The sequence below is a fragment of the Prionailurus viverrinus genome, chromosome D2, assembly GCF_022837055.1.
Source record: "Prionailurus viverrinus isolate Anna chromosome D2, UM_Priviv_1.0, whole genome shotgun sequence".
NCBI classification, from domain to species: domain Eukaryota; kingdom Metazoa; phylum Chordata; class Mammalia; order Carnivora; family Felidae; genus Prionailurus; species Prionailurus viverrinus.
The window spans coordinates 82,987,611-83,013,844 of record NC_062571.1 but is presented as its reverse complement, the minus strand read 5'-3'; the positions used below and the strand labels follow the sequence as shown (position 1 = coordinate 83,013,844).

General features: G+C 47.7%; 1 protein-coding gene across 3 annotated transcripts in view; it reads right to left on the bottom strand.

The window, feature by feature from the left end:
* Window positions 1-26,234, bottom strand: part of DOCK1 (dedicator of cytokinesis 1) — a 531,871-nt gene that overhangs the window by 381,432 nt on the left and 124,205 nt on the right. For all 3 annotated transcript variants that reach the window (XM_047826036.1, XM_047826038.1, XM_047826037.1), the window contains exons 22-23: window positions 22,223-22,357; window positions 13,459-13,567 (exon numbers count right to left, since the gene is read on the bottom strand). In XM_047826036.1, the coding sequence (XP_047681992.1) occupies window positions 13,459-13,567; window positions 22,223-22,357 (244 nt within the window). The remainder of the gene's footprint in view (window positions 1-13,458; window positions 13,568-22,222; window positions 22,358-26,234) is intronic.

The following is a 26,234-nucleotide window of genomic DNA, read 5'->3' as shown; positions in this document are numbered from 1 at the left end:
TTCCATCCACGGTGTTACGGAACCAAGCATCCGGCAGCGACGAGCCCTGCATCTGCCCAAATGCCCACAGCCGAAGGACCAATGGCACCGCTAAGCAGACACCGGACGATGGGTAGAAGCAGGATGCTGTCCAAAGAGGAGGAAAGGATAGGAGAAGCCAGACCTGAAGGACCGCAGTGTAGCCGGAAACAGCAGGTGGACGCACATGCAGAGGACATCCAGAACACGCCACAGGAAGTAAATGAGGACGTATCAGCACACGACAGCTGCACAGAGCCAGGCTTCCCATGACGGAGGGAGCAGAGTCACGAACACAGCAATTCCCGGAAAGCGGTAACTTCCCAGCAGGGCCTCGGGAGAACCCCGCCCCCAAAGCCCACGCATTCCACAGCCTCCACCTGCTGCTTCACGCTTCTCCATCACGCACGGGCTTGGGCCAAAGATTTGGTAGGCGACGATGACACCTCCCTTCCTCGTCCTCACCTCGCACATCAGGTCTCCCACCTCAGCCTGCAGACTGTACTGGCACGTCTCCATTTGCTACTCCAACCTCTTCACCAGGACTGCAGCCACACGGTTCTCACCCAGGGGTAACTTTGCCCTCCCAACCCCAGGAGCTGGCTGGAGACGCGGCTGGTTGTCCACGCTAGGGCAGGTGGCCTGTGCGTAGATGCTGGGGATGCTGCTACACGTCTTACATTGCACAAGACAGCCACCCGGGACCAAGAGTTTTCGGCCCCGAATGCCGTCCATAGTGCCTAGCTGGAGAACTGTGCTCGGGCCCCAGCACCGCGGTCTGTCACCTGGATTCCATGACAGCCTTTCACCCCACTATCTCCTCTCTCAGCTGCTCTAATTTATCCTGCAGGCAGCAGCCCAAGTGACCCACTGAAAAGCCAAGTCTGACCTGACCGGGTCCTTCCCAAATAACTTGACCGTGTGGCCTTCTGGATCCTTAAGAGGTGCACAGGCGTCCAGGTGCACCCTTCCATTCTCTCCCTGCAGTCCTGAACTTCTCCTCACCGCTCTGTCCAGCCACAGCCACGGATCATCTCGAATTTCATGAGAGCAACACATACCTTCCTGTCTGCTGCCTCGACCTGGAACTCTCCCACCTCCTTTAACCAGCTCCTCCTTGGAACCTTCCTCGAACCCCCAAACTACTTCCAATCCCCCACACCCCCGATGTACCTGGTCATCCTATCCCTTACATTTCCTTAAAAGGACTCATTATAATCTAAAATTAGGGAATTTGGGGTGCCTGGGTGGCGCAGTCGGTTAAGCGTCTGACTTCAGCCAGGTCACGATCTCGCGGTCCGTGAGTTCGAGCCCCGCATCAGGCTCTGGGCTGATGGCTCAGAGCCTGGAGCCTGTTTCCGATTCTGTGTCTCCCTCTCTCTCTGCCCCTCCCCCGTTCATGCTCTGTCTCTCTCTGTCCCAAAAATAAATAAACGTTGAAAAAAAATTTTTTTTTAATTAGGGAATTAGGTCTTTGATGTGCTTAAAATCAAGTATTATAATCTATAACTATATATGGATGGGTTTAGTTATTGGGTTAATTTTCAGCTCCCTCTTAAATGCAATCACCATGAGAATTAAAGCCACTTCAATGTTATTTGTACCCAATGCCTAGCACACAGAATGAACACATTCAACGCATTTTAAAAGAAAATGACCCTGGGGTGCCTGGGTGGTTCCCTTGGTTGAGCGTCTGTCTGGCTCTTGATTTCAGCTCAGGTCATGATCCCAGGGTTGTGGGATTAAGTCCCGCGTCAGGCTCCACACTGACTATGGAGCCTACTTAAGATCGTCTCTCTCTCGGGGCGCCTGGGTGGCTCAGTCGGTTAAGCATCTGACTTCAGCTCAGGTCACGATCTCAAGGTTCAAGAGTTCGAGCCCCACGTCGGCCTCCGTGCTGACAGCTTAGAGCCTGGAGCCTGCTTCAGATTCTGTGTGTCTCTCTCTCTGCCCCTCACTCACTCACTCTCTCCCTCTCTCTCTCAAAAATAAATAAACTTTAAAAAAAATTTTTTTAAAGATTCTCTCGGGGCGCCTGGGTGGCGCAGTCGGTTAAGCGTCCGACTTCAGCCAGGTCACGATCTCGCGGTCCGTGAGTTCGAGCCCCGCATCGGGCTCTGGGCTGATGGCTCAGAGCCTGGAGCCTGTTTCCGATTCTGTGTCTCCCTCTCTCTCTGCCCCTCCCCCGTTCATGCTCTGTGTCTCTCTGTCCCAAAAATAAATAAAAAAACGTTGAAAAAAAAAGATTCTCTCTCTCTCTGTCCCTTACCCCACTCACACACTCTCTCTAAAATAAGTGAATAAACAAATAAATAATAAAAATGACTGACCAAATAAATGAAGGATGAGGTGCAAGCCATAAACCTGTGTATGAGGCCTGCTCACGCTCCTAGGAACACTGAATAAACCCCAACCGTGATGGAGGGAGGAGGCTGGATGACACCTTGCCCACTGGTGGAGGGCGGGGGGACCAGAGGCAGAGGGCACACACGTGGGAGGGGAGCTCGGGGGAGAGACGTTTGAAGGCCAAGGTCAGGGGCAGAGAGAAGGAAATCACGAGAGCCACAAATTCAAAGGAGTTCTTTCCCCCAGTGAGCGTCATGACGGAGGGCAGGACGGCGGAGATGGCTGGGAGACACCTGGAATTCTGCAATCCAAAATTAAATTTTTTTAAGGTTTATTTATTTTTGATAGAGAGAGGGAGAGTGGGAGCGGAGGAGGAGCTGAGAGAGAGGGAGACACAGAATCCGAAGCAGGCTCCAGGCTCCGAGCTGTCAGCACAGAGCCAGATGCAGGGCTTGAACACACGAATCGTGAGATCACGACCTGAGCCGAAGCCGGACGCTTAATCGACTGAGCCACCCAGGCGCTCCTCTGCAATCCCAAATTAAAGCCTTGTCTTCTGACCCAGGTACGAACATGGGGATAATCTGCACGAAGGAAACCTACCACGAAATTGTAAAAAGACAAATGCCACCAACTAATCAATGAAATCATTCACTGCAGGCTTAAAATGCTAAAAGCAAATTCCTAATATTCAACAATGGAAAAAATTAATATGATGAAAAATCACTTGATTAAGTAAATGAATGCACATCAATTCAGGGGCACGTTCTGAACGGGCACACAGCCATCACAATTACAATTATGACTGCTCACTGATACGGAAAAGGTGCTTGTGATAGAATGATAAAGAAGCAGTAAACCAAATAGTATCTATGATGGACCATAAAAATACTCATGCCCAAGCACCCTAACTGGTGGAAAACCAACACAGACGGTTGGTTTCCTGGAGGAGAAGGGCGACAGCAAGGACTTTCATTTCTGCCACTGCCGCGGCGGGCTGTATGGTTCCGGTGGGCGGGGGAGGCGGTCAAGGCAGCAAGCGTATCCAGACAGGCAGCTTCATTTCACGTCTTGAGCACGTGGGTAGTACCTCACGCATCCTGGGGCAGCAGCCAAGAGGACTGTGGAGCCCCCCTGAAAGGCATTGTGGCCAGAGGAGAGATCCAGAAACCCAGGGCTGGGCAACTGCTCTCCAAACTACCAGTCTGGTAGAAGCTGGAAGCGTGGGGTCTGATACGTTCAAATCCCTCAGCCAGACTGTGGAACTCTCTGCAGAGTCTGGAAACCACAGGCCAGAAAGCTGTGTGAGGAAATCGGAAGCACTTGGAGCTAAAGGCTTACTAAGCGCAAGTCATAAAATATTTTCTTCACCTTCCTGTGGTTCTGTTTTGGCTGTTTCTTCTTTGTTGATGTGAGTCATGACTTCACTTCCAAGTGTCTCGTCTTCTGCATTATCAGGAAAACTTGGGAAATCAGAATAGCCCAGAACATCAGGCATCTGGGGGCTGGGAGCCCGGGTGGAGCCAGCCCTGCAGAGAAACCTGCCCGAGCCTGGACCCCCATGCCCTCCTCCCTCCTGCTGGTGCTGACACAGCAGCCAGAACGTTCTCTACACTAGGTGAGCCCTGGCCACTTCCCATTCCAAGTGTTAACCCAGGGATCAAGACCATCAGCGTTAAGCGGGCACCGATTAGACATGAGAAATCTTGGGTCCCCTCCCCAGAATTACCGAGTGAGAATCTGCCTTTTAACAAGACCTCCAGGTGATCTGTGTGCGCACACTGAGGTCTGGGCTCCTGACGCCGGGTGCCCTGCCCCACCCCGCCGCCCCGCCCCGGCCCTTCCTCACCCACGTGGAGTCCACACGGACTGCCACTGTAGGTTGGACTGTGTCCCAGAAGAAGATCTGTTCCAATCTTCACCCCTAGCACCTGTGAAAGTGACCTTATCTTAGAAATAGTCTTTGCAGACAGACTCAAGTTAACGCAAGGTCACGCAGAAATAGGGTAGGCCCTAAATTCAAGAGGCCTGGTGTCCCTAGAAGAAGAAAAGGGACTCAAAACCTCAGACACGTAGGGGAACATGGTGTGAAGAGGGAAACAAGAGACGGGGGTGATGGGTCTACAAGCCAGGGACCGACAACGACTGCCAGCCACCGAAGAGCTGGGAGAAGGGCACACCTCAGACTCTCTCTTAGAGCACTGTTACGTCTGAGTGTTTGTGTCCCCCCGCCCTGCCCCACATTCATATGTCGAAACCTTGCACCCCAGTGCAATGGAGTCAGGAGCTGGGACTTCGGGGAGGTGGTGAAGATGAGATGTGGCCATAAGGGTAGAGCCCCGTGACGGGATTAGTGCCCTGATAAGAATCACCGGAGAGAAATCTTCTCTCCACCCCGTCAGGGGGAAACCAGTCTAGAACACTCCGTGACAGCTGCCCAGACTCAGGCAAGCACCAGGAGGAGCTGTGAGAGAATAAGGTTCTTATTAAGAGGCCACGTTTGCGGCACGTTGGTACATCAGCCCTAGGAGGCTGACGCCGCTTCCGGCCGTGGCTTGTCCCCGCAGCTCCTGCGTCTGGGCCCTCCCTCTCCTCTCGGGTCAGCAGGAGAACACTCCGGAAGGCCTGGCCTGTCACAGGTTCTCAATCAGGTACAGCTCTTCCCTTCATGCCGGCTTCTCCTGAGCCTCAGACCCTCAGCGGCGGGTGTTCTGGTTCAACAGGGTTTCCCCCAACATGACCTAGAAGGTGGCCATTCAAACCACCCCCTCCGTGTCCACATGGGTGATGAGAGACAGACAAGCAAAGCCCTAACATGCATCGATGGGATTAGTTAACACGATCTGCGACCGCCCCTCAACCTCAAAACAGAGCAAGAAACCGTTTAACTGTTTGCTGTTGGTGCCCCATCTCCAGCCTCATCTCCCTGGCTGGTTCCCTCCGGACCCAGAACCGTCCAGGGCAAAGGAGGAGGACGACACAGCTCTCACCTCCCTGCCTGACGCAGCCACTAACCCCGGACCAAGAGACGCCACGGGAGCAGATGGCTTCTCAGGACGGAATGGCTCTTCAGCCACACAACTCTGAACTTGAGAGGCTGGGCCCCACCAGGTGGGCAATAAGGTGGAATCGCACTGAACACAACCATGCAGACCAGAGGCGCACACACTCGTAATCTGGGGGCGCGTCCGCACGGCTCTGGGGACGGCTTTCACAGGACTCGGCAGCATGTGGAAATCTGGCTGCCTCCCAGCAAACCAGGGAGAACAAGGGCTTTGCGGCCCAGAGAGCGCCGGCCACAGAGGCTTCCTAAACCACCGTAATTGGAGACGAGAGCTAGGATCAATCTCAGTTCCCAAACACAGAAAACCGAGTCCTTAAGTTATGACGTAACCGTGAGGTCACGAGCACACTGTGCACACTGTATGTTAGCCAATTTGACAATTAATTATATTTAAAAAAAAAAAAATATGTTCTTGAAAAGCACTACAGGATACAGGGAAATATACATGGAAAAAAATAAAAGTTGTAAAAGTACATGTATATACACGTATATATATATACACATGAATATACACGTATATACAGATCATATATACCGCATATCCTCATATATATCTGATGATGCCACGGAGAAAAAGCGCGCCATCATAAAAACAACCACGAACGGTGTAATTAATCTATGGGAGGCGAATGATAAACGAGTCTTATTTTTCTTAATCAACGTTTTGGCATGTTCCATTTTTCTAGCAAGATCACAGTTACATTTATAACTGAGGCCAAGGACACAATAAACACCCGCATGGCTTAAGAGAACCGTTAAGACTTCACATCCTTCCGCAATCTCGAACACAGCACAAGAAGCACAAAACAGGAGGGCTCCGGAGGCAAGGGCAGAGTGGGCAGCAGCTATTTCTGTAAACGAGGCCCCCGGTAGGTCAAGAGTCGCCTGTGAGCCTTGTCTCCTCACCCGCAAGGGAGCCCTATGACTTCGGATCCTTATTTGTCATCATCGCTAATACCGTGCGATCATTTTCCTAAACTTCCAAATCTGTGGCAGGCAGTGTGGACCCCAGATGCGAGCTTAGAAACAGAAAAAAAGCAGAGCACCCATGTGGTTCAGTCAGGTAAGTGTCCAGCTCTTGATTTAGGCTCAGGTCATGACCTTGCAGTTTGTGAGATCGAGCCCCATGTCGGGCTCTGTGCTGACAGTGTGGGGCCTGCTTGGGATTCTCTCTCTCTCTGCTGCTCCCCCTGTTCATGCTCTCTCTCTCTCTCTCTCTCTCTCTCTCTCTCTCTCTCTCTCTCAATAAATAAATCAACGTTAAAACTAAAGAAATGGACAAAAAGCAACAAAATCTTCTGATAGGAAGAATTTTCGATAAGCCATACGGCAAGTGAGTGCGGCTCATTTCAAGCCAGGATATGGTCTTTAAGGAAATGCAACAGCTTCTCAGAGGACAAAACTCACCCAAAATGGCATTTACCGCTATCACGGCGCAACTTATTCCCAACACAATCCCTTCCAGAAGCGGCCAGACAGAAACGACACTGTGAATGGTTAAAAGGAAGCCTGTACCCAGGGGGAGCCCCGGGAAGGAAGACAAAGCCCCCCACATCCGTGAGCCAACCTCAGCTTGGGGGCCTCAAATTCAATTACTCTTCACCCCCCTCCAAACCACACACCGTGAGGCAAAGTCGCTGAGCCGCGGGGGCCTCCAGCTCTGTGAGACAATGGGAGACACACAGAAAACGAATCATATTCTCATGCTAAACCGAAGAGAAGGAACACCAGAAGAAACCTAAAGAAAGGTGAGAAGCAGCATTTTTCAAATGTGGGGTGAGACGTGCGAGCCATTCAGGAAAAGAACTGAGTGCTTGTCAACGAGCAATTTGGTTTTTGTGTATTTGTGGGTTTTTTTAGAGAAATACATTAATTCAGAACAGACTAAAGGGTACCAGACAAGAATAGAAAATGCCAGAGGGAAGCACATAGGATAAGGGTAAGGACCTTTTCATGAAACATTTTTCAGCTTCAGAGACACATACCCCCAAAATCTATTTCTTACTGTGGATCACGGTCAAAGTTCCCCTCTAGAGAAAGTTCTGGAATTCGCAGCCACAGACACACAAGCAGACTATACTGAGGAGGCAGGATATTCTTTTCTAGGATCATCCCACACAGCTAATATGTTAGTAATATTTTTGGAATTCAGGGAAAGCAGCAATTCCTGCGCTCACTCTGATTGCAAGGCCCCACCGCCCCAAGTCCAGCACCGCAATCCACGAGGGGTCGAGAAAGAGAACCACCTACTGCCAACAAAGGGGGTCCAAGCCCGAGATTCGGTCCTCCAAGAAGCCTTTGTGACCAGCCCCATCAAACTCCCTTTACTCCCCTGCAGACACACCCATTTGGGGGCATGCAGTCCAAGTATTTTTAATTGCTTCACGAGTGACCATAGAATATGTCCACTTGGATGGAAAGGCCCAACAGAAATGCCGTTTATGCCTTTACAGTCTCAAAGCCTCGGACACAGAGCTGTTGACCACTGCTGCGGATGGCAGATATGGGCCCTGTTTCTGAAAATCACTGGATGGCCGGCGCTTAGCAGTCTCCTCCTGGGGAGATGAATAGAAAAGTATGGCTCTTGAGGGGCACCTGGGTGGCTCAGTCTGTTGAGCATCTGACTTCGGCTCACGTCATGATCTCACAGTTCATGAGTTCAAGCCCCGCGTCGGGCTCTATGCTGACAGCTCAGAGCCTGGAGCTTACTTTGGATTCTGTGTCTTCCTCTCTCTCTGCCCCTCCCCTGCTCGTTCGTTCTCTCTCTCTCTCTCTCAAAAATAAATAAACATTAAAATTTTTTTTTTTAATGGAAAAAAAAGAAGTGTGGCTCTTGAGGGGCACCTGGGTGGCTCAGTCCGTTGAGCATCCGACTTCGGCTCAGGTCATGATCTCACGGTTCATGAGTTCAAGCCCCGCGTCAGGTTCTCTCTGCTGTCAGTGCAGAGCCCATGCCGGAGCCTCTGTCTCCATCTCTCTGCCCCTCCCCCCACTCTCAAAAATAAATAAACATTAAAAAAAAGGGGGCGCCTGGGTGGCTCAGTCAGTTGAGCATCCAACTTTGGTTCCGGTCATGATCTAACAGTTTGTGGGTTCGAGCCCTGCATCGGGCTCTGTGCTAATGGCTCGGAGCCCGGAGCCTGCTTTGGATTCTGTGTCTCCCTCTCTCTCTGCCTCTCCCCTGCTCGTGTTCTCTCTCGTTCTCTCTCTCTCTCTCTGAAAAATAAATAAACGTTAAAAAAAAATTTAATGGAAAAAAAAGAGAAGTGTGGCTCTTGGAACCAGGCAAGCCAGACTTAAGTCATCACTGTGCCTCACACGAGCCACGTGGCTTTGGGCAAGTTAGTTACCGTCTCTGAAACCTGAAACCAATGGTCGTACCTATTTAATAGTATAACCATAGACATCTAATAAGAGGATCCATGTCAAGCACTTAGAACAGAAAGCGATCAATGAATGTCAGCTGTTACAATTCCAGCACGTGGAGCTCCAGATTCCATCAACCACTGGAATTAATTGGGGAGATTTCCCAACGTCCAGATGTTTGATGTTCTCTAGGGGAGGGACTCTACTTGTGTCTCTAAGAATTAAAGGCTAGGAGGGCTGGCGGGATCGGCTATGGAGATTTCTGAATGGCGGGAACCGGAAGCTGACCCATTTCTCCGGGCAGCTGGAAAGCATCACGGCTTTCTGAGAAAAACAAGGCTGTCGCCAGATGTGAGTTTTAGGAAAACACTGAAATACAGTCAGGAAACAAGACAGGGCAGGTGCCGCACTGAGGGTGTAGGGAGTTAAGACGCTTTCTGCACAAATTTATCAAGAAAAGCTGAGGACGTGAACGAACACAGATCTGTGCTACCAGAGCAAAGGTGGGCAAAGGGAAGACAAGGCCGTGGAAGAGCGTGGCCGTGTCAGGCTAGGAGAGGCCGCATCTGAGGGCCACTGGGTCATACTCGGGAGAGAGGCGGACCACGATCGCGCAGGGGAGAGCAGAGAGCAGAACCGGAGGGCGCTGGCAATGGACACAAGGACGCGCTCGTGGGACAGAGAAAAGAGGGCAGCACGGTGGCAGACAAGGATCCCACCAGCACCTGCTGAGTGTCGAGAATGTCTGGCCATGATTACAGACGAGGTGAAAGGGGCCATCTGATATACACGCAGAACATTCTAGACTGAGAGGAAGGGTAAGGGACTGATCAGAAGCCCAGGGGCAGGGGCGGGGCGGGGAGACTTGCACAGGTAGGTTACTTTCGGGTAGCAGGACGGCAAGCGAGAAAGGAAAGGTGATGCCAGACAGATCCTGGCGGGTTCACAACGGAGCAGACAGACTGGCGCCACTTGCTGCACAGAGGTGGTGGCAGGGGGGTGACGACGAGCCTCAAGCTTGAGAGGGTGCCAGAACTAGTTGGCAAGGTAAATTCACGGAGGAATTTCAAATTTCAATTTTTTTTTTTTTTTTTTTTTTTTTTAGTAAAATGGTACAGTTGCTATGGAAAAGCATACGGTAATTCCTCAGAAAGTTAAACACAGTATTACCATACGACCGAGCATTTCCACATGCGATACACGCCCAAAACAAGGGAGAGCGGAGACTTGAACAGTTGTTTGTAAACTGACGTTCAGAGCGTTATTCGCCATGGCCCAAAGGTGTAAACAACCCAAGCGTCCACCGGTAGACGCATAAATAAACAAAAACGGATACACAGTCAAGAGAATACCGTTCCGCCTCAAGAAGGAAGGAAGTTCCGACGGCCGCTACCCCGAGGATGAACCCCGAAGATGTTCCCCGGGCGAAACAAGCCGGTCACGGAGGGACGAATGCTGTGTGATTCCACGTGCGTGGGGAACTTGGAAGAGAAACGTTTCTAGAGACAGAACGCAGGACGGTGGGTGCCAGGAGCTGGGGCAGGGAAAGAACAAGAGTCACGCTTTACCGGGGACAGAGCTCCTCTGTGGGGAGAAGAATGAAGTTCTGGAGACGGACGGTGGCAGCGGGTGCACCACCGTGTGAACGCACTTGGCGCCACACAGCCGAACCCTTGACAGCGGTTAAGATGGCGGGCGCCTGGTGGCCCAGGTGGTTAAGCATCTGACTCTTAACTTTGGTTCAGGTCACGATCTCAGGGTTGGGGGACGTGAGTCCTACCTCGGGATCTTCGCCCGGGGCAGCGACTGCTTGAGATTCTGGGGGCACCTGGGTGGCTCAGTCCGTTAAGCCTCCGACTCTTGGTTTCGGCTCGGGTCGTGATCTCATGGTTGGTGGGTTCAAGCCCCGTGTCGGGCTCCGTGCTGACAGTGCACGGCCTGTTTGGGATTCTCTCTCTCTCTCGCCCTCTCTCTCTACCCCTCCCGCGTGCTCGCTCTCTCAAAATAAATAAGTAAACTTTAAAAAAAAAGAAGAAGAAGAAGAGATTCTCTCTCCCTCTCTCTGCCCTTCCCCTTCCCCACTCGTGCATGCACGCGTGCTCTCTCTAAATAAATAAGTAAGTTGTTAAGGTCATACATCGGTATGTTAACTACCATAATAAAATTTTTTTCAGGACCTGGGAGCAGCCCTAAGGTTCGGGGCATTAACTGAAGGACAGCAAAGCAGCACAAAGGTGAGTCTGTCTTCAGAAACACACGGGTGCCCCAGAGCAGGACCGAGAAGTGGGGGCAACCAAGGCCACCTGGCAGAGAAGTGAATGACGTTCAGTCCACACGTTGGCTGTAATGGCCTCTCCCACTACACAAAACATACCCAAGCATTCTCGAATTTGTGTGTGTGCTTGCGTACGTGAAACGCCCCTAGTAAAAAGTCTGTCACGGAGTCAAATGGAAGCCAGGAATGTTGACAACATCTGATGCCACATTTATCCGGCAGCTACTTATTTCCCCAAAACTGCTATTTTTTTTTAATTTTTTTAATGTTTATTTATTTTTGAGAGAGAGAGAGAGAGAGAGACAGAGCGTGAGTGGGAGAGGGGCAGAGAGAGAAGGAGACACAGAATCCGAAGCAGGCTCCAGGCTCTGAGCTGTCCACACAGAGCCCGATGTGGGGCTCGAACCCACAAACCGTGAGATCATGACCTGAGCCGAAGTTGGACGCTTAACCACCTGAGCCACTCAGGCGTACCGCTCCCCAAACTCTTCTTGACACTTTCTTCCTTGAGGCATAAATGCTGGGGCTGAGTCTACAATCTGCAAGGTGGATGGGGGAGGGGGGGCAGCTGTAGCTCTGAGAAGGTGACTGCAGGGTGCGGGCTCCAGCGGACAAAGCAGCCCGCCCCCCCACCCCAGCCTCCAATCCCATCAGCTTACCGCCCACGATGCCAGGAAGGCACGAGAACATGTGGTCTTCCCAGTCATAGACGAGGGCACACAGATCATCTCAAAAATCGAAACGGCCACCAAGGGCCACCCTTTGGGAGACAACACGTAACCCTTACGAAACGCCATGGTCTTCTTCATATCCTCTCTACAGAACGTGATTCACAAGTGCATTTCCATTTCCACAGAGCAAAACCTAAAGAGCCAGAACAATGCAAAAACCAGGGTCCTGGGATGGAAGTCTTTAAATCTCACATGCAGAGAGAGCACCTAATGTGCAAAAACACAAGGTACAAAATTAGCAGTGAGGAAGTCAACGCTGCAAATAAAGCTCGGTCGCCGGTCTCGCAGATGGAAAGGCGGAATCCATGCGTGAACATCACTGACTTCGCTCCCGTCTTAAAATAAAACACCCACCACCAGAGGAAGGTCTTGCGAGACTGCAGTCACTAAATAACTTGACATAGAGGGAGGTGGGCAGACAAAAGTCAAGCCCAATCAAATTTAATAATGTAAGAGTACATTTAGAAATCTAAAATGACTTCTGGGCTCAAACTTCTGCAATTTTTATCTATTCTTACACCAGCCGCACCTGTTTTTCTGAAATGCCACAGGATGTAGTAGTAAATGTACTGAACGCATGGCTAATTTTAACCCTGGAACAATAAGGAAGCTTTAGGCAAGATCAAGTTGCCAAAATAGTTCCCCGAAAACTTCAAAATGCCCACCACTCGCTTTCTCTATAGATCACTAGTCTTTTTATACCAAATTCACATAAAGATCAAGAAATTACATGGAAGGATCCAACGGCGCGGCCAGAGAGCTGCACCCCGTCTGAGATCACAGGGCCACTGCGGCTCTATCCACGTCGAGCTGCGCCGGTGCCCGTGGTCACAGCACCCGCGACACACATCTGACGCACATACGCCTTTGTTCCGGGCTCAATGGTAGACTTCAAAGTAGGTAAGTCACTTTCTAAAACACGAGTTAATCCAGAAGATTCTTCTTCTCTGAAGGAATCGGCCTGGGCAGCAAACTGCAAACCGCACCTCCTTCTGCAGTAGGTCAGCCCCACGGAAACTGCCAGAACAGGGGAGCCCAAGAGTGTGCGGGCCCTGAGGCTCCTCCACGGACCCTCCCTGTGCTCTGCCTCCCGGCACCTCCACACCAGAAGCATCCCACAGACCAGAGGTGAAGGCATCTTTCTTCCAAAGGGCAACAAGGCGAGAACAAGTAATTAAAGGTGGTCGGTGAGGCCCCTGGGACCTGGGACCGCGGGATTCCTCACTCTTCTACGCAAGCAAAAGACACGCTGTAGGGCGAAGACGTATCCCCATTCCCACAGCAAGGCTTGCGGTCTGACTGAGGCCTGGGACATCTACAACCTCTTCCTGGACCCCAAGATATCCTGACAAGTGACACGCAAACATGACTCTCTTCAACATCCTCATATTTCCATAAAGGAAATTGAGAACATCTCCTTGCCGAGGGGCAGAGAGAGAGCAATGACAGTATTTAACAGCCTCGAAAGAAGAAGGAAAAAAAAAAGAATGTTAACGCCCAGGGAGCAGGATTACACGCACGACAGATGCCACCCCTGGGCCGTTACTCCTGTTCACGCTCTGCAGGAGGGACAGGCGCCGGCTCTCGCCCCACCCGGGAGCCCTGCGGCTAACGGTGCCCCCTGAGGACGGCCGGTCCTCCTGCACACGAGGGCCTACCTTCACCCGGACGGTCTGGTCCGACTCGCCCCTCATCATGTCGCTGATGGATCGGAAGAGCTGTAGCAGGGACTCCATGAAGTCGGCCTCTCCTTTGTCTTCGTACAGTCTGCAAAGGAGCACACACAAGTCTGTGGGGCCTGGCAGACCGGGCCTCCCCACGGCCCGCTCCTGCCCCAACAGCCTCGACGGGTGCTGCCTGAGCGGCAGGGGAGAACGGGAGGAACGTCCTCCACACTGGGGGAACACAGGAGGCAGTTCAGAAATGGGGTTCGTCTGCAAGACCCAGCTAGGGAGGCAAGTCTCCACGCTGAGCGAGCTGGTTTTTAACCACACCGTTTATCGCTTTTTTTCAGTGTAACGTAAGACATCTTCTAAATCTGAAACACACAGAAATGTATGGATAGGGAGGGAAGGAGAGAAAGAGAGAGAAAGGAACAGAGGAAGGAGGAAGAGAGAAATTCCGCTTTAATTCTACCCTACAGAGAGGACACCAGTAATATGTTGGTGTGTTTCCTGCCAGTGTTTTATAAACCCACAATGTCCCATAATTAACATAAATTTAATTTCCTGAATTTAACCCGATCTCGTAACCATTTGCAAATGGCATTATGATAGTAAATTCAAAATTACTTTATTTCAGAGTGATGACACTACACAAATTCATTCATCACAGAACTGGTAATGGGAAAATGTTCAGGAGGTGGAGTATATTCAATAAACGGATAATAAAGTCGTACATTGGCTATAGGTATGCAAATACACGTTACTAATAATAAATAAGCTTCATCTATAAATCATTGATTAGCAGTGACTTCAAACTGCTGTGTTACTAAAAAGCAATGCATCTGCATTTTAAAATGTCGCCATGCAGATGTTTTCTTAACATAGACTAGTTTTCTGCCTAATTAAAAGTAGACCATACCTGAAAACTTGAGTACAAAGGGAAATTTTGTAAACTAAGTGGTAATTAATTGCCCTAGAGGTAATCTTATATTTAAATGAGTTCCATTGGAAAGCAACAAATTCTGTCTAAAATGGGAAACTGCAACCTGGTGTGTCGGTTTTGCAAAGGATTTTAGTCAATAGGAGTTTGTTTAAACGGTGTATGGCAAACAAAAGTATAGAGTCGTGAACCTCTGCTAGCGGTAACACCACCAAACAACACGGCAACGTTTTAGAGAGTAGTACAAACACTTGGGGAGGCTTCAGGCGTGTAGTCATTCTCGTCCACAGGACATCTGTCAATTCCTAGAGCTGCATGGGGCAGAAGACTAAAAACCCCACCGAAAACCTCTGTAGAGTTTTTATTAGCCTCCAAAGACAATGAATGACAACGACCTAGAAAATGCCAGGGGGCAGGGTCCCAGATGTTCCCAGCAGACCCTCAGCCGCAAACCCTGAAGAACCAGAAGCAAATGGAGACAGAGGATCTACCAAGGCTACACACAGCCTTGACCCCGTACAGCATGTGTAGAGTACAAGGTCATTCCCACTGTCTCTGCCTACAGAGGGAAGGGAGGAATCATGTCTGGAAGAAGAGCACATTATCCTGAGCTACATTAAAATAAAGCTTAACTAAACATAGCAAAAGAACAGATCACATGGCCAAATCAAAAAAAAAAAAAGAAGAAGACAACAGAAACAGAACCACAGGTAGTCAAGATATTGCAATTAGCAGGACACCTGGGTGTCTCAGTTGATTAAGTGTCCAACTCTTGATTTCAGCTCAGGTCATGATCTCACGGTTCATGAGATCGAGAGATCGAGGCCCATGTCGGGCCGTACACTCCACAGCACAGAGCCCATTTGAGATTCTCTCTGGCCCCTTCCCTGCTCGTGCTCGCTCGCTCACTCTCTTAAAATAAATAAACCTAAAAAATATGTATTGCAGTTAGCTAGCTAGCAAAAATGTCAACATAAATATAATTATATTTTAAAACAAAAAATGAAGAAAGTAAAAAGATGGAAATATGAAAAATAGAGAGATGAGAAAACAGAAGGTAAGATGGGAAAGTTTAGTACAGAAATTAATCTATAGCAAAGAATCAAATGAAAACTTTGAAACTAAAAATAGAATATCCAAAATTAAGAATTCATTATATGGGTTAAATTGAAATTAGACAAAGTAAAAGGCAGAATTAGTGAAATGGAAGATGCTCAACATGAAAATAAGCACAGAGACAAAAATATAGAAAAGCGTACTAGAGATTGTAGGGTATAATAAGGGGGTCTAATATATATGTAATTGAAGAACATAAACAGGCGGGTAAAAGAGCGGGGCCTGGTGGCTCAGTTAAGCAGATGACTCTTGATTTCAGTTCAGGTCATGATCTCATGGTTTTATGAGTTCAAGCCCCACATCAGGCTCCATGCTGTTAGTGCAATGCCTGCTTGGGATTCCCTGTCTCCCTCTCTCTCTGCCCCTCCCCCACTCTCTCTCTCTTGCAAAACAAATAAACTTAAAAAATAATAATAAAACAGATGGATAAAAGATTAAGTTAACAAAAAGACAGTAAATATACACCCAACATATTACTCAATTACAACATATGTAAATAAACTACCTACTCAGTTAAAAGGATTTTCACACTATAAGAAATAAAGCTATAGCTATGTGTTGTGTGCAAGACACAGACCTTAAATATAAGGACACAGAAAGGTTAAAAGTAAAAAAAAAAAAAAAAAGAGGGAGGCAAGGTAGATATTCCATGCAAATAAATATTAACCAAAAGATAAAGGGAATGTTTTCATATTTATTAAGGGATACAGTTACACCTCAAAGACACTACAGGCTCAGTTTCCGGACCACCACAATAAAACAAAACAAAAAACAAAACAAAACAAAGAGACTCAAAGCTAAGTTTTTGGTTTCCCAGTGCATATGAAAAATAGGTTTACACTACAGTGCAGTCTGTTAAATGTGCGACAGCGTCATATCTTAAATAAATGTGCATACCTTAATTTAAAAAATATTGTTGGGGCACCTGGGTGGCTCAGTCAGTTAAGCGTCGGACTTCAGCTCAGGTCATGAGCTCACGGTCTGTGAGTTCAAGCCCCGCGTCGGGCCCTGTGCTGACAGCTCAGAGCCTGGAGCCTGTTTCAGATTCAGTGTCTCCCTCTCTCTCTGCCCCTCCCCTGCTCATGCTCTGTCTCTCTCTCTCTCAAAAACAAATAAAAACATTAAAAAAAATTCTTTTTGAATATTGTTAAAAATGTTAATGATCATCTGGGATTTCAGCCATTTGTAACACCATAACAAATATAATAATAATGAAAAGTTTGAAATATTGCAAGAATTGACAAAATGTGACACAGATATGAAGTGAGCAAATGCTTTTAGGAAAATGGCACCAATACACTTGCCTAACACAGGGTTGCCGCAAACCTTCGATTTATAAAACTCACAGTATCTGCAAAGTGCAATAAAGCAGGTTGTGCCCGTAAATCCACAAGAGAGAGATTACAATTCTGTATCTGTATGCCCCCAATAACACAGCTTCAAAATCTGGAAGGTATAATTAATGAGTCTCTATTATATTTAAAATTCTACCAGGAATCCCTCTGGTGAAAATTTAAGTATTAGTTTCTCTGCTTCCACTCAAGATGTTTCAAACACCAAAATGGTTAGTATTTTACAGCAATCCCACTGATGCATCTTTCTGTAGTGAAAGGGAGGCCTCTAGAGTCTCACCTCTGTGTTTTATGAAATGAACCCAGAAGAGTCCCTTGCATGACCCACCTTGAGGTGGAGGAAGGGGTGAGAGGAAAGAACTCAGAGGGCTATCAGTAGATAAGTAGACAATAGAGTAAGACCTAGTGATCATTTCTTGCTCTATTTATACGTTGTAGAAGTATTCATTATCAAGGAATGACAAAATTGTTGTCTATTAACTACATTCTATTTTTGTGACCCAGGAAATGAGAACAGAATGACAGAGAGGCAACAACTTATTCGTGATCAATAACTCATTATTCACAAAGCTAACGCCAGATGACAGGCAGAGCCGCCACAAAGCACCGGAAAGACAGAAGAGGAACACAGCAATAACTAGCTTTAGTAATTTGCTTCAGAAGATCTGATGCAGGATGTGTCTGTCTTCTGGCTTCCTAGTTAATGTGATCCACCCACACAGAAAACACAGACAAACAAAAACCAGCGGAGAAGTGCCCCCGGCTGTCAGGAATCCTTCTGTGGGTTCTGAACCAAATGTCTTTGGGCCAGAGTTTTAAAACGGCTGTTCTCACTTCAAAACAAAACGAGCTTTCTCAACAAAACAGAAAAAGCACAGATTCGCACAGTGAGGAAGGTAGCGGGATAATCTTCTGTATCTTCCTCTCCAAAGTTTCACCTCTTTGTTCTTTGGAAGAATAATGACTATCAATTAGCCGGGCATTTTACAAACGTAGGACAATACCCGAAAACACAGCCGACCGTTTTGAAAGAAGGAGAAAAATAAAGGACCCCTAACGTTTATTCCAACTGCAAAGAGAAAAACACTCTTGTCGCCTCCAGCTGTGAGCACAACTGTCTTTCTCCCAAGGTAACAAACGTGGTGCAGGTAAGAAAATGGGAACCCTGGTTTGCTTGCTCCCCTGGCTCTGAAAACACCACACCAGAGAGCTGCTCACATCTCGTCATGCAGCACATGCTCCCGATATCTGCGTAGGACACGGGCCTGCTTTCTCTTTAAGCGGCCTGTACAAAACAGGAATATGAAGACCTCCTGAAATGTACGGTGGGGTGATGGGGGTGGGGGTGGGGAGAGCGAGACCCTCCTCAAGTCCTTAGTCCCGCGGTCCACGGTTTGAAGACCGTGACCTTGTTCCTTCCCACAGAATCTTGAGTTCTCAGCAGTTTCAGACTACAGGTTTGAATCTCAGGAATCTGATCTTATCTACATAATGTGGCTACAACCGGGTTCTAAGTTTTGAAAGGAACATATTGTTGCTCTCTGCCCTCAGGGGTACAGTCAGGGCTCCAAAGCCCATTACGTACTTACAGGAGGGAGGAGGAAAAGGCAGAGGAGGGAAGGCAGAGGAGGGAAGGCAGGAGGGAAGGCAGGAGGGAAGGACCTCGTCGTCAAAAACTTCATGTTTGCTACAGTATTCGGATGAGGTCCGGGATGCCCAGACAAGGGCCTTGGGAGCCTTAGAAAGTCTCACGGCCTTTTGGCAACTGCCGCTGCTCGCCTTGCGACCTCTCTGCTCTTTTGTCCTGAACAGTCCCAGCTCTTCACAAACAAGTCATCCAAGCAAAGAAACTCCTTTGGGATCAGGCCTGGCCCCCTGCTGGGGCCACTCCAGGACAAAGGCCGGCAGAGGGATCACGGTCAATGCCAATACCACGCTGCCAAGCGCCAAAACAAAGGCACTCCTAAGGATATCGAACCGAAAACCCTCCCCCGGGTCACAGGCAAGGACCTGCTGAGCATTTCGCTCCACTTCTGCAGAGACAGTAAGACTGAATCACATCTGTGCGTCATGCAGGGCTCCGGTGATTTAAAGCCAAGGAGGTACGAGTGACAGGAGTCTCTGAGACTGACCCCCAAACTGAAAGGGAGAACAGCTCTCAGGAGCCTAATTAAGTAGAACTTAGTAACTCAGAGTAAGTTAGGGGCGTTCTTAGCTGTCAGGCAACAGAAATTCAGGTTAAAAGCAGGAGGAAGAGAATGTTAATCACCTATCCGATATACACTTCTCCCTTACTCCTGCACTGAAACAACCCTGATTTTGTGGAAAGCATCAATAACTCCATCTAAAAATCTATTCCAGGCACACCTGGGGGGCTCCGTTAGTTAAGCGCGTGACTTGGTTTCGGCTCAGGGCACGATCTCACGGTTCATGACTTGGAGCCCACATCGAGCTCTGTGCTGGAGGTGAGGAGCTTGCTTGGGATTCTCTCTCCCTCTCTCTCTGCCTCTTCTCCCACCCTCCAAATAAATAAACAAACTTAGAAAAAAAATAAAAATCTTTTCCAACCTCCCTTGCATCTAGGGTGGTCATGTGACATAGTTCTGGCCACTCAGATGAAAGCACGTGACACTTCGTAGGGGGTGGGAAAGTTCTTTAAAAAGGAGAGTAACTAGGAGGCTGTTTATGCCACACCTTCCCCTCTCTGCTGTTTAGAATGCAGGCCTGATGCCAGGAGGGGCAGGAGCCACCTCAGGACCAGAGGACAAAGAGACAGACTCTAAGGATAGTAGAGCAGAAAGGCAAACGGAGCCAAGGACATGGGGAAACCAGGGAACAAGTGCATGAGTTCCGGAATCTTCCTCTGGGCTATATGTTGTGTATGGAGTTAGGGAGAAGTAAAGCTCATCTGGTGAAGCCACGTTAAGCTAGGCTTTCCTGTAACACAAAGCCAATCATATTCCTAACCTCTAGGAAGACTGATCAAATTCAACACTGATGGGCCATGGTTCTAAGATATCATGCCATTTGTATTTGGAGATTGAAAGAGATTAAGAGAAAGAAATAACTTTGCCAAAGGTTCACTTGGGTGACCCCAATGTTTTCCAGCTGCATTATTTTGTACAAGATTATGGCACTTACTACAATAGCAGAAACACACTGATTATCAATGCACGTTCCTTTTGATTCCTAATCTCTGAATGAGAAGGAAAGTCAGCAGTGTGTTTGGGAAGGAAATGAGCATCACCGAACCCCTGACTCGATGTCACGTTGATTACAAATTGTACAAGGTTAAATTTCTTTCAAATAAAACATGACAAAATCTATACACATCACCTATTCCATTCTCTCAAGTTCATGCTCTCACCTTAGTGCAGATTTTGGTTTAGGGTAATTAATGATTTAAATTTAGTGGGGAAAAATACAAAAGCAAGAGAGAGGGTGACAAGAAGTTCATTTTCATAGAATTAATTTTATTAATTTATTATATTTAATAATAAAATTAAACAAAATTAAAATAAAATAAAATAAAATAAAATAAAATAAAATAAAATAAAATAAAATGCAGGAAGACAAAGCCTACTTTACTTGGTCATCTTTCACAGCTGACGGCGGGAAAATCGTCAATGGCCTTGTCTCTTAAGAGAAAGCTCAGTCTACAGCAAGATTCATACCTACCTATAATTAGCACAAAGAGCAGGCCTTTGATATCTTAGTTGAGGATGACAGCATGAGGGCCTCAAACTGTGTGTCTTCATACATTCAAATGGCAGTGTAGACAATGTTGTCTATATCACGTCAACTCCAGAGAGAACACAAGCACAATAATCCTTAACAAGTAACACAGGGGCGGTTAACCACTGATCACCACTCTAATCAATGGTGGGCCCCACCCTGTGTATCACTTTTCCAGGTCTATGCATAGTCAATAACTCGCTCCTCTGGCTTTATTTGCACCATGGTGTGCACAAGATTGGATCGGAATACCATCCCTTTCTCCTGGGCCCTTCTGAAGGAGCCTACCTCAGGCCAACAAAGATAAAATGAAGAGAAATAGAAAGGGACTAATTTGGGTCTACAATGGTCCAATTCCCAGTTTTCAATCGTACATTCACAAAGCACTATGCTTTTAAAAGATGGGGCGCCTGGATGGCTCAATTGGTTAAGCGACCAACTTTGGCTCAAGTCATGATCTCATGGCTTGTGAGTTCAAGCCCCACGTTGGGCTCTGTGCTGACAGCTCAGAGCCTAGAGCCTGATTCAGATTCTGTCTCCGTCTCCCTCTGTCCCGCCCCCACTTGCACATTCTCTCTCTCTCTCTCTCTCTCTCTCTCTCTCTCTCTCTTCCAAATATAAATAAACCTTAAGAAAAATTTTTTCTTAAAGGGGATGTGTGTTCTCTAAATCAAAGGAACATCAGTTTGTGAAACTCCATGTCTGAGTGTAGAACTCACAACAAGAACGTCAACCTTGAATAATCAACAGGAACCATCATCACTCACAGGAGGCCACCCAAAGCAGCCATCCTCCCAAAGCAACAAGCACAGAGAGCCCACTTCGACACTCAACGCTCAGTCTGCCCCTTTCGCACATCTCTTCAGTCACACAGTTCCATATCGTGGGCTAACTGGGAAACTCTGGCTTGAGCACAGCTCGTAACCACAGACACTTGGAAAAAGATTATCTCTCTCTATGAAAAAAGAAAGTCACCGACACCCCCAATCCACTCTAAGGTTCAAAAACAATGCACACATTCATCCCCAAAGTATGAGAAACAGGTCACTGACCTCAATATCTGAAAGCCCATTCACCTGGAAGTTCCACACGTGAGAATCTCTCTCCAGAAGCAAAATATTATTGTGGTTGAAGGAAAGAAAGAGCCGAAGCTCCGGTCTTCCCAAGGGAGGCAATTTAACATGGTTTTAGCCTTCTGACGTTGTTGCTTATTTTAACTGTTTGCTCTCTTGAGGCTTTTTTTCTATCGAAGGATACACTGGCACGAACTTCAGAGCCCTTCGTGTACACCCTGCACTACCTCTGATAAACTCGGAATACATCAGCGGTCAGTATTTCACTCACACGCACACATTTCAGACTTGGGAACAGAGCTTGCTGTTCAAACCTGTGCTCGCATTTCACAGCGTGGGGAGCAGTTACCCTAAGAGTGGGCGACCCCAACCCGGCATGGCTATCTATTACTGCTCTGTCATGCTAGAAAGCAAAGAAAGGGAGGAAGAAGGAGAGAGAAGGGAAAGAAGAGGGAAAAGAGAGAGGGGAACAGAGAAGGAGAAGAAAGGAAGTAAAAGATCGCCTAAAATTCCCTAGGAGGGCCAACACGGGTGACACTTACTGATTGAACAGGATCCTGGAGCGCACGATGAACTTGAAGATGTACTCCAAGGCCTTCATAGCTTTGTACAGCTGGTCATTTATTCCCGGCTTTTCCGCGTTGTCCACATAGTTTCTTAAAACTTTTGTCAGCTTCCTATTCGTAATAGAATCACAAATCAATTAACGTGTTCAGAAAATTACAAGACCTCAATTCCTAATTGGGACAGAAACACATAAGTGGGCCATTCTTCTTTTGGTTCACACTTATCCGTAGATGCCTATTTATAAAATGCATTCGAAACAGATTAAAAGTGAGCCATAAAATAACACTCAGAGGAGCGAGATCTGAACAAAAAACCAGCCTTTTTTTCTAAGTTTTAGAGGTTTTTCTAAACATTAAATGTATTATGTAACTTAATCTTCACAAAAGCCCAATAAGGCAAGTATTATTTTAGGGCATAATAATAATAATTGGGTATAATAGCAGGTATATTACCCTTAACATATAAGTGAAGAAGCCCAGGCTTAGATAGATACACTAGCTTCCCCAATGCTAAGTAAAATTGAAGAGGTTTTCTTCATAGCCACATATGTTTTTGTAATGCTTTTTGTCATGTTTCTTTTTTTAACACGGAGCATGCATTTATTTTCAAATGACAGAGGCAGTCGTGGCAACGGTGAATTTTTAATTCTGCCCCCAACTTCTACATTTTCTACTACTACTGGACTACTGGCCCATAAACTAACAATCACTGCTCTCTGATCAGAAGGCTGACCCTGAAGCAATGCTTCTGAATCATAAAAGAACAGCTAGCTTAACTTCAACGTGGTTTCTGGTTTTGGTGTATTGGCCGCACTATAATTCAAAAACTAGCCACAAATGTGCAGTCTGTCCAACAACCATCGGCCAAACTTCTATGAGCCCCAACTTCCCATGTCATCAACAAGAATTCACTGTGACTTTTTACATACTCATTATGCTCATAAAGATAACCTGGTAGGGCACGGCCAGCATTTCCAGCTAAGTTGTGAGCCCATACGCACCCAGACTGTTAGTCGAGATTATTGTAAGATACCCGTAAGAGCAACTGTAACTTGCATTAAGGATGACCTCAGAATAGCCCTAAGAGTAACCACTGTCCTGATAAACCACAATAAAAAGCTTTCAAGGGGCGCCCGGGTAGCTCAGTCGGTTAAGTGGCCGATTTCGGCTCAGATTGTGATCTCATGGTTCGTGGATTCGAGCCCTGCATCAGCCTCTGCTGTCAGCACAGAGCCTTATTCACTTCCTCTCTCTCCCTCTCTCTCTCTGTCCCTCCCCACTCTTGCTCACGCGCTCTCTCTCCCTCTCAAAAATAAACATTTAAGGAGCGGGGAGGGGGAAGCTTTCTGGGTGACCAAGCAGATGGGAAGTCATTTCTAAGTCTCATCAGGTTGCAGAACCCTAGTAAAGAAACTTGAGAGTTTCTTCACTCTCCAAGTAGGAGAGGGGCACCCGAGCAAGGTGTTAGGAAGAATCTGGGCCGGAGAGGTCCTCTCCCCAGTGGCTCCCTGGCTCCCACGGTGGGAGGGTAGCTCACCACACGTGTCTTCCGGTGGCCCTCGAGGCACAGCAGAAGACATCTAGGGTCCTGCCAGAAAATCCGTTTCACCTGATTTAACTTACTTTTTCAAGCTTATTGGCCAGATTACCTTTTCTTATTAAACCCATTGATACCTCAAGAAATAGAAAGAGAAATTCCACAGAACACATTTTGGGAATGTTCCCAACAGATAATTAATTAATTAATTAATGGAATGATCTGCAAAAAGAAAGACCCAGAACCAGAAAGTAAATGAGGAAGGATGTCAAAAGAGCCACATCCGCATGAGCGAGGCCATCTGTAATGGCACAAAGATGGAGCGCCCTTGGTACTCGCCGAGAGGCGCAGACCAAATGCAGCATCCGCTGAGCAGAGGCAAGACCTGGACCAGCTCCGGGAAAAGTAGCTCTGCGGCCAGAAAGAAGCTCTGCTAGTTTCCCGGAGGACCAGTCCGCCCTCATCGCCTGCCCCATCAGCATCGCCAGTGACTCTGCGGGGCTCCCGCACCCAGACCACGCCCACGGTGGAGGTGGGGCACTGAGAGGTCCTCTGCTGCAGTCACCTTTCGTTTCTTGTCTTGGGGTTCTTTGCCGAGAGGGCTGAAGATCTCCACGCTACCAAAGGGAAGAGGTAAAGGAACTATCTGGGAGAGAGTCTAAGCTCCATCTGTGCCTGCCCAGGCTTCTAGAGGGGCAGTGGCTGGGAGACCCTCCGTGAGGATACCCAGTGCCAGAATTTCCCCTGGCCCAGAGACCATTAACGCAGAGAGAACTTTCCATGATTCACGCTAGAACTGCGTGAATCACAGTTACCTCCTTTGGTATTTCAAGGCTTAAATTCTCAAATTCGAACTAAGAAACCACTTGGGATTGCTTCTTTACCAAAATGGCAAGAGGGGCGCCTGGGTGGCTCAGTCGGTTAAGCGACTAACTTCGGCTCCCGGTCCTTGGGTTCGAGCCCATCGGACTCTGTGCTGACAGCTCAGAGCCTGGAGCCTGCATCGGAATCTGTGACTCCCTGTCTCTCTGCCCCTCCCCGGCTCACACTCTCTCTGTCTCTCAAAAAATAAATAAACGCTTAAAAATCAAAAAACAAAACAAAAGAACACTTGTTTTCCAAAATGAATCTGCTTTTCAGCATATTACAGGGGCTGGATGGGAGGATACCGATTCTCAACTCCGTCCCATCATCTCTTAAAGATAAAATGGTACTTCTGTTTCTCCAAAGACTCCCTGACTTTCACTTGGCCTCCTATGGCAAAGGCACAGAATGGGCGATGCCAACAGAAGATCTGGAACACAGCGTGGCAAGCTCACTCACTGAGCTGATTTCCTGAAATTCCAATACAAAAGCTAATCCGAGAAGAGCCGTTTGGTCCTAATTCCACAAAGAAGCATGAGTGTGAATGTGATGCGTAGGGAGATCCCGCCCCATGAGGAGCAGCTCATAGGCCACTTCTGCAAACCCTGCTTCGTCCGCCCTAGCAAGATGGCCCTGCTCGGTCAGCCCTCCTCACAGTCTGAAAGGGACTGCCCAAAGCACAAAATGGACATCTCCACTAAGAGAACAAACCGTCTGAAACGAACATTTATCAGCAAGCACAAAGGACGTGTCACAGCTGGTTCTGTGTACGTGAGGATGTGGCAGCTCTCTGCCCACTTGGGGCTCTGCCCACCGCCTTGCAATAGACATGCACTCACAGCAGACATGAAAGGGCCAAGGGACAGAATGACTGACGTCATACAAAGAGCCAGCATCAGACCTCTGGCCTTGTGTTCATGGTTGCATGCAGGCAAGGAAACAGATACGCTCCAGACACACAAGAGCTTTGACTGAAGTTATTGGCACTAAAGACGATCATCTCTAGTGATTCTACGGTGGGGAATTCTCTTAAAGAAATTATTTAAATTTTTTTTAATTGCAACTCACACAATTAAAAGTTTAAATAAATGCCAACAAATCCCCTGGTAAGAGAGACGGAGTAACTCCTCAGAAGTATTATAATAATAATGAAACCTAAATATTGCTTAGTGCTTTCTAAGCACCAGGGATTACTCCAAACATTTAACATGTAATAACTCATTGAAATTCTCAAGAAACCCTAAGACGTGCCTGTTTTACTGATAAGAAAACTGAGGCCCAAAGAGGTTAAGAAATTTAAACTTTCAGCACGCCAGGGTGGCTCAGTAGGTTAAGCGTCTGACTCTTGATTTCGGCTGAGGTCATGATCTCGCAGTTTGTGAGCTGGAGCCCGCGTCGGGCTCTGCACGGAGGGTGGAGCCTGCTTGGGATTCTCTCTCCCTCTCTCTCCACCCCTCTCTCCCACTGTCTCTCTCTGCCCCTCTCCCCTCCACCTTCTCAAAATAAATAAATAAGCTAGAAAGAAAGAAAGAAAGAAAGAAAGAAAGAAAGAAAGAGAAGAAAGACAGGAGAAAGAAGAAAGAGAAG